Consider the following 12,839-nt stretch of genomic DNA (forward strand, 5'->3'; position numbering starts at 1 on the left):
TCACTCCAACAGGTCCGTTTCCTTCTTGTGTTGGAGACCCCAGAGCTGAAGGCAGTTCTGCAGGGGGGGTCTCACCAGAGCAGTAGAGGGGCAGAACCCCCTCCCTTGACCTGCTGATCACGCTGCTGGTGATGCAGCCCAGGATACATTTGGCTTTCTGGGCTGCAAGCACACATACCAAGGCCCATTTTTAATTTTCTTGAAAATAGTACATGGTTTTTTTCAGTGATGGTTAGACTCTAAGTGAGAAAAATTAAAAAAAAGAATAATATCAAGTGTAATGGAAAAGAAAGATAAAGTTTTAGAATTTCTGCTCATAATAATATAAAGCTGCATCTTGAAATTCTGTTCTGTTCAGTCAAGACTTTTAGGTACTGTGACCTGGTTCAGCTATTCTGTAAAGTCATTATGCAATAATTACCATTGATTGTTTATAATCTAAAATGCTTTAAGCATGCTTTGCAGGCCAGATTTTAAAAGTAAAGGTGTTGTGCCATTGTCAAATAATGTCTAATAATACTTTGGCCCTAAGCAGGACTATTCTTCATTTCAATGGAGGCAACAAAGCAATACCTGCTAACACTCTCTTCTTAAACAGAATAGTCTGTTCTGGAAGTCTTCATTCACACATTCCATTTGTGTTAAAATGGAAACTTTGAGAAAGCCTTCAGCATTTAATTAAAATTTTAAAAAGTCTTATCAAATATCTGTTTTATATTTCAGGATATAATCCGAAAATTGGATGGCCTTTCCATTATTGGAGGGATGCTTTCAGATGGCATTCCCAAAGTTAAAGAAAAAGCACTAAATGCACTTAATAATTTGAGTATGAATATAAAAAATCAGGAAGAGATACAGGTAAGTTTCTTAAAGGGAAAAATCAAATTAATTGAGACACAGGAGATAGTACAGGGCTTTCAGTATATTTGTTAAATACAAGCCAGGATGCAAAAATGTTTTGATGTTAGACATATCAGTCATCAGAGCTGGATGATCTGTGCGTCCCAAGGCCAAAAGGATAACTTAAAATGCATTGCATCACTGGCACTTACTTTCTTTTAAAAGACAATTAGGAAACTAGGCTGTTTGTGTTCAGCTTTCACCAAATGCTATGAAACAGATTGTGCTGCTAAGCTTATAGTAAAATTATGTGAGGCAAGATGATTTCCAAACATGTCTAGAACATCAGCAGTGATTGCTTAATAGGACGGATTGCAGACTGAATTTAGCCTGACTCCTTAGGCAAGGGAGAAGAAAACAGTAATTGATCCCCTCTGTATAAGATCAATTTTTCAGGGTGATACTTTCATCTTAAAAGAATAGTGTGTAAAAATGGTAACAAGTCCTGCTGGTAAATATAATAGATGCTATGGATGTGAAAGGACCAACCATAAAAAAGCATCCACTTTTGACATTATCAGATTAGTCAATAGATCAGGAAGTGTCCAAGCAGTGAGCTGATGCAGATTTGAAGATTTTTACTAGTTTTTTTCATTAGCTTGATAAAAAGGCAGTTTGACTGTACGTGTAGTTTGCAGCATCTTTAGCACTGAGCAACATTTTTTAAAGTAGTGCTCACCAACAGCAAATATTTATATAGGTAGAAAACAACTCCTTTTGTAAAGGCAAAGTTGTTTGTTTTTTTTTTTTCTTAGTTAAGACTCCAAGATTCGTTGTATACTGTCATCCAGGAGAAAATTTGGTTAAATAATAGTAGTTAATGTCAGTTGTTCCTAAGGAGTACTCCAGTGAATGGGCCGCCTGGTTGGAAGAAAGGATTTCATTCCAAGACTTGTCCTTAGCTTGTTCTCAACATTTAAGATGATGTTAGTTGCTGCAGGTGATTTTTTTAAGTAACTCCTTAAAGCAGCTGGGCCACTTCTGAGATGGAGTCAAAGCAATTTGGATTTTTAGAGCAATTTATGCTTCAGGAAGGTTAGTGAGCATAGCTCTGTAACGTCTGCTTCTATCATGCCAATAGAATGTTTAAATATATTCAAAACAAAGTACTTGCTCCCAAGAACCTTGATCAGGTTATGTATTCAGCCAGCAGTGTTCAAGAGGTATCTACACTACTGTAGCTAGGCCACTGATACCATTTGTGAATAGAAAATATGCTTATATCAAAAAGTCTTTTATCTCCTTCCCTGTTTCCCCAGGTATACATTACACAAGTTTGTAGGGATGTTGAGTCAGCTCCCCTGAACTCTGATCTGCAGCTAGCTGGACTCAGATTGTTGACAAATATATCTGTTACCAGTAACTACCACCACAAGATGATAAACTCAATTCCATGCTTTCTTCATTTGCTTTCAGAAGGAACTGAAAGGACACAGGTACCGGGTAGTATATTGTTACAAACCATTTATGAAGCTGCTTTACTTGCCTCCTTTTTACTGTTTCTGTAAAATGGTTCAAACTGTGTTTAGAAAATCAAATACTCATTAATGATAGCAGATAGTGCATAAAATATGGATCTATATTACTTTCTCAATATAAATTCAGAAAGAGGGGTGGAAGGGAATCTCAGTAGTGGAACCATTAGGCTAGAGCTCTACCAAAGCAGTGGTGTGTGCATTGCTATTGTCCTATGCCTTTGCTATAGCAACTCCAGAATTCTCTTCTGCTTGCTAAACATTGGTACTGCATCACAGAACAAGGAGCATCTGCATGTGAAAGGCTTCACTGATGCATGAATCTCTCTCAGGAAACACGCCAAGCAGTGATAAGTTATGGATTTCTGTTCCCTTATGCTTATTATGTCTCTTGCAACCGTAGTGACTGCAATGGGAAATTGTGCTTGTTTGTAAATTATTGTAATATTGAAAGAAGAGAAGAGCTTCAAGTAGGAACCAAATTCAGCGTTTGTTCAAGATGTCACAGTACCATCAATATCAATGTACTCACTTGCTCTATCAGATCAAAACCAGTTTTCCAAAACACAAGTTTCCACTAAACTTAGCAGACCTATTTTTCTTAAGTACAGTGAGTAGCACTTGGCCTTTTCGTAGTGTTTAGTTAAAAGATTAGTGTCACAAGGTCCAGGCAAGTACAAAGGTGTATTTGTATATGCTTCTGATCACATTTTAAATACAGTACTTAACCATTCTCTGTATATTTTAAATATTCCATATTTTGCATACTGTGAGTTGTTTATCGATCTTGCCTTATTTTGATGTTTAATTCAAACTGAATTTGCTTCCAAAATGTCTGTAATTAGTACATACATGCTAGTGACTCCATAAGCTCTGTTTTTTCCTATACCAAAAAAGCACACAACTCAAGATGTTGGTTGACTCATTCTACCTTTTCCTTTCCAAATCGACACTGACATTACTGATGCCCATTACTGCTGTACTTACTGTTTTTGGAGCTTGCAATGAACCTGTATGTTCCTCATTTCAGATTCAAGTTTTGAAAGTACTTTTCCAAATCAACACTGACATTACTGATGCCCATTACTGTTTTTGGAGCTTGCAATGAACCTGTATGTTCCTCATTTCAGATTCAAGTTTTGAAAGTACTTGTGAACTTATCTGCAAACCCAGCCATGACAACACATCTTCTCAGAGCTCAAGTAAGGTTCTGGCCGTTTCATTATATTTTTAGCATTTATACATGTGTATGTGTGTAGATACCTGCATGCATTAGAAGAATTTTAATATATTAGAAATATATATGCACCTCCAGAGTAAAATTCTAGGCGGTACCTGGTTAAAATCAGTAGCAAGAAGTGTAGATTCTCTCAGGCTAGCTTTCCTCCAGCACGTAGTATAATGCAGATACCGTACTTGCAGACGGTCACAGGGCCTATGCACTTGAAGACGTGAAGACACATACTTCCTGTGTACCATTCCAGATAATCAGTGACAATTTGCAGAAGGCTGTTCTTACCTTCCCTTTCTACCAAAGGGGTAGTACCATGAACTTTTGTATGTATTATATGTAAGGTACCCAAAACCTCATTTCCAGATATGCAGTCAGTATACAGATTGAAGACCAGGTACAAACATCAAATACAACTGGTACTGTAAATGATCCTTCTCAGCAGCTGTTTCTATAGCTAACATAACTGTACCTAAGACAACCAAATTCCACTGAAATCCGCACCCCTTTACTTAAGTGCAGCCATAAAACTTCTTGTCTCTAAGCACTGTAAGTGAACTTTCCCTGTGCATTTACTTGTGTTTTGATGGAGAACTTTATCTGACATCTGCTATCGCTGGCCTTGGCATACAGGTTTATGTCAGTTACCCTTTCCTCATACCAAAAGAAAGAGTCAGGGACTGGAATGGTGCTGCATCCTCCTCCCCCTCCCTAAAGTTTCTTAAAACATGCAGTGGCTTTTATTTTTGAGCTACCTGCTGTGAGCAAAGCTAGTCTAGATACTACCAGCTTTTCATTATTAAAACAAGATTGCGGTAGCTAAATATTCAGTTCTCAGTTAAAAGTGTATCCTTTTCTCGTTTATCAGATGTGCTAACATAAAAACATCCAGATCACTGCAGAGGGCAAAAGCAGTATTACTGAGAAGGAAAGCAGACCCTCTCTTCCAAATAAGAATTTTCTAGACAGCCATGTTTTGGAGATGAAAAGTACAAAGCATTTATTGGCCTGTGATGCACAAGCTAGTCTTTTCTAAAGAGGAAATGTGCATGCTGTGCAAGTTTCTAGCATGCTTTCATAGCATATGGAGTTCTGGTATTTCACAGGGTTTCCGTTTCAGATAGTTTAGGTGAAGATTTTTTTCCCTTTTTTTTTTAAAAGTTAGGTTTACTTACATATACTTAATGCTGGTGATCAAGTATGGATTATTTCTTGCATATCCTAGGTGCCATCATTGCTGTTACTTTTTGACAACTGTATAAACAGAGATATTCTGCTTAGAGCCCTGGCGTTTGCAGCAAACTTGAAAAAGAACATGAACAATGAAGACAGCACCATGATTCAGGAGCAATACAGCGAAGATTCAGTTTTCTTCACACTCTGCAGAGACCCCACCCCGTTCGCTCAGAGACTGGCATCTTTGTTGCATCACCCCGATACAGAAGTGAAAGAGCAAGTTGTGAGAATATTAACACAATAGTGGTGTTTTGGTTTTGTTTTTTTTTAAAAAAAAAAAAACAGACCTGATGAAAATATCTAATCTTAGGAATGTTATGCTAAAAAAAAAAATCCCCAACAAGCAAACAATAAAACAACCCAAAAAGTACTGAATACTACCATAGTACTAGGCACAAATCAGTTACTACAAAAGAGAATGCAATGTCTTTAATATAGAGAGCATAACAGATATTTTTTTTTTTTTTTACAGGCAAGATAAAAGCAATAGCTTAATTAGTACTAAGAAACCACTGTACAGCTGGTGTATGGACTCTAAGTGGGAGGAATAGTTTGAAACATGAAAACTTTCATATGTACAGTGAATGTTTTAAATAAATTAATAAAGTGAATCAAAATACTCTTCTCAATGTCAAAGAATTTTTGTTGCCTTAAATATTTACAGCTGTTGAATAAATACCTCTATAGAATGGTGCATTAAAGATTTAACAGTTGGAGGTTAGGCATTGACATTTTATTAATCTGATATCTACTAAATGGGTACAGGCAGATCTTAGAAAATATTAAGTAAAAACAATACCAAAATATCATTGGCTTCCTACAAAATCAGTATTTTCAATTAAAACTACATATTAAAGTTACCCAGCCTACGTTTTTTCACCTTACCTGCACAGAATATATTATAGAACTTACATTCTCACATGCTTAGGATATCCATTCCATTTAGCCAAACTGCAGAACAGTTAACCACAACCATGCAAGGTTTCTACACTTGAAAAATATTGAAAGGATTTTATTTTGCTTTAAAATTGTCACTTTAAGGAAAGCATACATATTTTTAAAAATATTTTGAGTCAAAAATTATCTGCAACTGCAATTCAACATTCTCATCTTTATAAAAATGTCTACAAGAGCAGTATCATACATGTTTTTACAAAAGCTTCCTGTTCTGCAGCAGCCCTCGAGCCTGCTTTCCTTGGAGATCTTTACTCCTTTTTCTCTGCAACTGGAACATCATTGGAATAAGTGCTTCTGTTGAGTTAGCCCCCATAAAGTTCTAGTCATCAATCCAGCATTAATTCATAATGAAGTGGAATACATATAAACAGCATCGAAGAACGTGAAGGAAGTTTCACTGATGAACATAAAACATACTAGAAAAGACTTCATACTAAACAGAGACTACTAAAATGTCCTGAACACCACATCATGGAGCAAGTAAAACAAGTGTCAGATTTAAAGGCTAGAAAACAAGTTTTCCACCTTGCACCATTTTTAAGAGAGCTGTATTACCTAAACTGTTGCCAGATGCTTCATCTCTCTAAGTTAATATACCCACTCTGCTCTTAATAAAATACTACTCTTTTTTTCTGTAACCAATAGATATTTGTTTTCAGTAAGTGACTTCGCCAATACCTTAAAAACTGCAAGAAAAGTGTGACCTTGAAAACGCAACATATCTATGCCCTGATCAATACAGGACTAAAGCTATACATATCTAATTTATCTATATAGGTAGTTCTAACTCATCAGGAATACAATTAAGGCAGAAATAGAAGTTGGCATGATTCCCAGTCAGAACCCCGGCAACTGCTGGATTGACAGTGAACTTCCGTTTCTCCTTCCCACTGCTCTGAGAACACACTTCATTTTGTAATAAGTGATTGTAATGTAACTTGCTTAATGTTTTGCCACTTTTTGTAGATTTAATTCTTTTCTGCTTCTATATTTAACAAAGAAAATTAAAGGCTGGGTCAGACACTAAGAATTTACCCATTCTCTTACCCAATCGCACCATTCTCTTCTCACAGGAACTTAGACTAGCCTGTTCTAGGTATATCTGATGTATATGTTTTCTTAAGCTCAGCAACACAGATGTCTAGATGTCCCTCTCCATGTTCTCCAGCCTGAAAGTAAGTTTTTCAAATATATTTTTGATAATTTAGGTTGATCTCTTATCCTTTGCTTTGATAGCTGACAGAAACAAGTGACCATTGTCCCCTTTTCTAAAAATACATGAAAACTTGTTACAGTATTGTCTCAGTCTTTCTGGTCGAGAAAGACCTATTTTTAAATGCTTTCTTCATAGAACAATGGTGTTGAGATGTTTTGAAATCATGCAAGACTCTTCAAAGTGTCCTCATGCAAGCATACCTAATTTTTTTATCCAATACCCCACACCCTAGATGGAATCCTTTTGGCATCAAGCAAAGTGTAACAGTCACCGTTCTACATACAAATGCTGTGAATGAACAGATCCAAAACAAAATGTATGCCATTGCTGACATTTAGTCTCTGATCCTTGAAAGTACTTCTCTGCTATGTGGCTGCTTATCTAGGTAGTCTGTATTTTAGTTTCATTCTTTCTACAGTACAGAATTTTACAGAAGAGTCTATTTAAGATTTTGAAAACTGAAAAAAAAAAAAACCAACCAACTTCAATTTTAACCATGCCCTTCAAAGTACTCAAAACATCCTGCAGCATGCTGTCCTCCACAATATTATGAATGTGTAATATGCATTATATTATCCAAATGATTATTGCAGCTATTGACTAAGTACAAGGCCCAGTAGAGACTTCATCTGAAATACTCTCCCAAAAAATCAGCTGAGTAGTTTTGAACCAGTTTTGAACAAATTCTGGTGAATACATCTAGATGATACTAGAATTACATTTTCAAATAAAGAAATCCTGATGTTTGTCAAATATGAATCCCACCAAAGGAACATAAGCTACTTTTTCTTCCATATAAATGTAATTGTCTGCTCCAGAACCCTTCCTCAGCATGAACTTGGACTAACTGATCATTACCTCCTTGTGCTGTTCTTTGTTGGTATTAAGATCTGTAAGACTTCTAGGACTTCCCAATATAAAAAGATAACTGTCAACACTAAAAGATTACTTCAGTTTGCTCCTAGCATGAAATCTCATTAACTGCTTTTAAGTAGTTGCCAGAAGTTCATGTCTTTAAATTGCAGGGAAATAATGTGTCTTTTTTTAATTTATCGTCATGGAGTCTGAACATAAAATGTAATGCACAGCAAGAGGGGAAAAAAAAAAAAGATACACATACCTCATAATCCCATAGACCAAAACAAATCACAAACAAAAATATGATTTGCCAATGAATTATGAAGAAGGATAACAACCCTTTTTATTGGCAACGATAGGCTTTAATTCTGCAAATTAGCATGGCAATTTGATAGAGATACATTTAGCTAAGTTTTACAATACTGAACAACGTTGTAATCTCTCAACTTTAAAATTATAGGGAAGCTATAAGAAAAAAATACCACAGCCCTTGCTTAGGACTTTTCACTTTAAAAAAAAAAAATACTTAGTAATAGGCTGAGTCAATGCATAGACAAGCGTTATTAAAGGATTCTTCCATTTCATGTACTGCATTTGACAAGAAAGTTATTTTAGACACATTCAGGTCTAACTTAAAAACATTGACAGAACAACAAAAGTGTGCAGATACTCTGGCCAGCAGTAAGTTTTACACATCAATGATGCAATATTAAATTATCACTCTCTAAAAGGCACATTTCTTTAGATCATTGTAAAATTCAGCTTTTGTGGTTTGTCAATATATGAAAATGTAGAAGCATTCAGTAAAATAATTATTTTACTGTGCTTGTGCTTTAACAACACAGCTGTATTGGAAGACTCCACCCCGCAAAACATGCAGTGAAGCTATCAAGGTACAGGGCATAAACCTGAAGATTAATGACTAACAAGTGGGAGATGACATTCGAACAATGACTAATTCAAGTCAGCCATTAATTCTAAGAATATGTCCTGCGCTGAGGTTATTATTGCTGCTGCAGGTAAGATAAAGAGTTTTAAAAAGAACAAAACAAAACAGTAATTTATCAGTGATGTACGTAAGAGTTGAAACTGCAAGTTATTCCCAGACAATACCTTATATATTAACCAGTTTTTAGATCACCTCTCAAAATTTACAAGCACTATATAAACTAGTAAAATTTATCATGAAATCAGTATGCAAGTTTTAGTTCTGAAACCGACAAACCTGGCGTCTAAAAATCCAATTCACTCCAAAAAATCTACTTTGCAAGTACATCATATTAATATTTGTAACATTCATTGCTAGTTCAAATCAAACAAGGCTTACAAGGAACTGCTACTGTTTCATTATTCAAAACCATCATTTGTACTCAAGTCCCGTGATTCTCCATGGTTTAAGACAAAGAAGTCTTCTTTTTTCAAGCCATATCTTTCAAGAGCTTCGTTCAATTTAACAGGAGGATCCAGGTAATACTGGAAAAATAAGAATTATATGAGGGAAAAGATACCATTGCAGCATTTGGGGAAAAAAAAAATATCACTGCTCTAAACAAAAATGGTTTATATTTTAAACATTATCTCAAAAGGGAGGGAATATTTGTAAAATTAAAATTTTTAGTTTCATTTTCAGTTTTTAAGAGCTAAGAATGCTGATTTACAGTTGTAGAGTAACCAGCAAGGCACAACCTATCATCCAAAATTCAGCCTTCTTCCATGTATCGAACTAGACCCCTTAGAAGCAGAAATAGGCGAGCGGAGGCGGCGTTGGCAGCTCAGCAGATGGCGCTTTCTCTCGTTTGGTAAAACTTTGGTGTCGGCTTTACTGTTTAAAAACTAGAGCCATTTCAGTGACGTCCCCCTGAAGTTACTTCGTTCTATTTGTTACATTTCAGAAAAGGCATCATCAGGGAGAAATCATCGATTCTTTGGTGCTTTAAAATACACAGTAGCATTTTTACCACTGGCACTAGTGACACAGCTTATTGGAAGCATCATGGATAGAAAATGTTACACCTAAGTTAAAGAAAACACGACATAACTGGTGAACATAGATAACAGCATCAGACTGAATTATAAGATAAAGTGGTGCAACTGATGCAAAGACAAAGTTGAAAAACAGCTACCAGACAAGGTGTATCAAAGTACATGTAGATGCTTCCTTTTCGCTGCATTTTTGGTCACTGTGAAGGTACCTGGGTAACCTTCGTATTAGAGGGGACTTGGGAGGGGGGGGGAGGATACAGACAGAAAACCAAAAAATATCAGCAACTCAGAATAACTCAGCTTTTCATATTTTTGCTGGTATTTAACTATGAATCAACTATTAAAAAATACTATTCCATTTTTTTACTAGACAGATGTGATTAATAAATACTGCACTGACAGGCATGCAATTCTTACTGTCTCCAAGTGATGCACTGCTGAGTTTACTTTCATTATTGCATCGTGTCCCCACCTTTCATGTTCCTCAGCTTTCGGGTATCACACATCCTCCACATTTGTTTCAATAACTGTGTACTTTCAAATTAATCTAAACCATGGAAATATTTTATGTAATTTGTTATGAAGAGCTAAGCATTGTTTTGAACAGCAATACATATACTAACAACTTTTCACTCATACGAAGTTTACATTTTAAGTACACATTTACAGATACATAGGTTAAACGGCATGAGCAAAGCTTCATTAACGACTGTGTACTCAGGAAATCTGAACTCATGTGTAGTGTTGAAATTTACCTCATTCGCTAAAGCAAAGGTCCCCCAATGAATTGCTACAGACTTCTTTGCTTGAACATCAATATGGATTCTTACTGCTTCTTCAGGATCCACATGCTGGTATTTCATAAACCACCTACCAAAACACAAAGTAAATTTTTTTGTGTCACCTAATTCAGTGCAAGATTTCTTCTTTACTTTCATTGGGTAAGTTGCAAAGAATCTAAAAAAAAAAAACCAAAACAAAAAAAAACCAACAACAAACCACACACCCACCAAAACGCTTACCTAATAAAAACTTATGGAACATGTATGTCTGAACAACATACAGAAAATCAGCAAGCTGGAATATACCAACACACCCATGAAACAGCAGTTCATGTATTTCATTACTCCTTTAAAATTGATTTTGATTTTTTTCTTATCTATATTTTTAATAGCATAAGGACTTATTAGTGGTGCCTTGAGGCATTAAGGCCATAGATTTAAATCCATCCCTGAAAAAATTTCATGCTAGCAGCATGAAAAGTATGTGCTTCAGAAGATAGCCTAGGGGAACAGTGGTAAAGCAGAAGAGAGAACCTGGCAATTCTTGAAAGATACCGGATTTTTACCATGTTATTCAGATTCCTATCTTCCTTTCCCAGCCTATACATGCTTTGCTTCCAGCATTATATGAGCATTATCATCTAAAAGTTTAGATACCCCATCATAAGTAGCATACAGATCCATAAACAAACACATCTTTCACACTCTACAAAGGAGTCATCTTTATCTTCAGATAAGTTGCAAAAACAGCATAAAGACTGAAGCAAGAGAAAAACGCAGCAAATTGCATGCATTTAAATGGGTTGGATGAAGTGACGCTATTTCAGAAAAAAAAAACACAAAGTAATTCCAGATATTTACTCAACATTTTTCATGGAGGAAAGTCAGCTGATTCATCCTTGCTGTGCTCAGGACTGAAGAAAAAAACTCCGAGAACACACACATATACAGGCAAGCATCCTAGACATTTCAGCTCCATCTTCCAATTGCCTGCTTATTTTGTCATTCAGCAATGTCCTTTTGCCTCAGCAATTTCCTTCTTTTGCCTCTATATTCTATTGTATATTCTTAATAAAGTATACCTACAGTTTTCACTTCTGTATATCTTTTTGTCATCAGTATATAATGTCATTTATTTATTTTGATCAAACTTTGATTTTCATACCTTGGCTCATAAGCTCCAATGGGGATGGCTGCAAGATCAAAAGGTCCAAACCTTTTACCTATCTGTTCAAAAGCAACACAATATCCAGTATCTCCTGAAAAGAAAAACCTATTCCAAGGTCCCAAGACAGACCAGCTGCCCCAAAGAACCTTGTTATCATCTGTCGCAGTCCTTTTGCACCAATGTTGAGAAGGGGTGAAGACAAAAGTTACTGCATCATGACCAGGGACGCAGTTCTCTTCCCACCAGTCCAGTTCAATCACATTCTCGCAACCACATCGCTGCATCCAGTCCAGGAGCCCCAGAGGCACAAACCAGCGAAGCTCGCTCCCGAAGCGTTCATTTAAACTTCTTACAGTGTTGTAGTCCAAATGATCATAATGGGTGTGGCTGATCATGACTGCATCTATTTTGGGGAGCTGCTCTACTGTGCACGGAGGTCCTCGGAAGCGCTTGGGACCCACCAGCTGAGTAGGGGAAGCTCGCTGGCTGAAGATTGGGTCAGTAAGAAATACAAGTTCATCCATTTCCACCATAACTGATGCATGTCCCAACCAGGTGACTCGCATACCAGTTCCTGTCTTCCCAGCAAGTTCCGGCTTTTGAATAAAGTAAGGTTTTAACACTGGAAGCTCTTTATCGAGTTCCTAGCAAAAAAAAGAACACACAGGCATGAGAGATTTCAGAATGTACTTGGCCGTGGAACAAGAACTGCATACAAGGCACATACCATTACAGTAAAGACTCGTGCCTTGTTTATATTTTTAGGCAGAGAACTGCAACACAAAACAGATGCCTTTTTAATGACCATTTTCCAGCTACTTCCTCCTAATTTGATCTAAGATTTTGTAACATTTTCACTTCTCTGTCAAGAGAGAGAAGTGAGAGCTTTAGAGTATCCCATCAGACCAGGAGACCTACTAATAGAGAGTCTGAAAGCATCACAGTGAAAGCATCACAAGGCACTAACAGCATCCTGGGAAAGGCTTTGTAATCGATTGGCCTTCCCCGACCTGGAAAAGAATATTTTTTTATT

General features: G+C 36.4%; 2 protein-coding genes across 2 annotated transcripts; one reads left to right on the forward strand and one right to left on the reverse strand.

The window, feature by feature from the left end:
• Positions 1 to 723: 723 nt before the first annotated feature.
• On the forward strand, positions 724 to 5,086 carry ARMC10 (armadillo repeat containing 10; the record flags this gene model as incomplete). The annotated part of the gene is made up of 4 exons (XM_009694938.1): positions 724 to 858; positions 2,160 to 2,336; positions 3,506 to 3,577; positions 4,832 to 5,086. Coding segments are annotated over 4 exons (639 nt in total), but the record flags the coding sequence as incomplete, so codon positions are not given.
• A 3,971-nt stretch (positions 5,087 to 9,057) lies between these two features.
• NAPEPLD (N-acyl phosphatidylethanolamine phospholipase D) lies at positions 9,058 to 12,450 on the reverse strand (the record flags this gene model as incomplete). The annotated part of the gene is made up of 3 exons (XM_009694949.1): positions 9,058 to 9,346; positions 10,612 to 10,726; positions 11,804 to 12,450. Coding segments are annotated over 3 exons (888 nt in total), but the record flags the coding sequence as incomplete, so codon positions are not given.
• Between the last annotated feature and the right edge of the window lie 389 nt (positions 12,451 to 12,839).

The sequence above is a fragment of the Cariama cristata genome, unplaced genomic scaffold, assembly GCF_000690535.1.
Source record: "Cariama cristata isolate BGI_N322 unplaced genomic scaffold, ASM69053v1 scaffold36900, whole genome shotgun sequence".
NCBI classification, from domain to species: domain Eukaryota; kingdom Metazoa; phylum Chordata; class Aves; order Cariamiformes; family Cariamidae; genus Cariama; species Cariama cristata.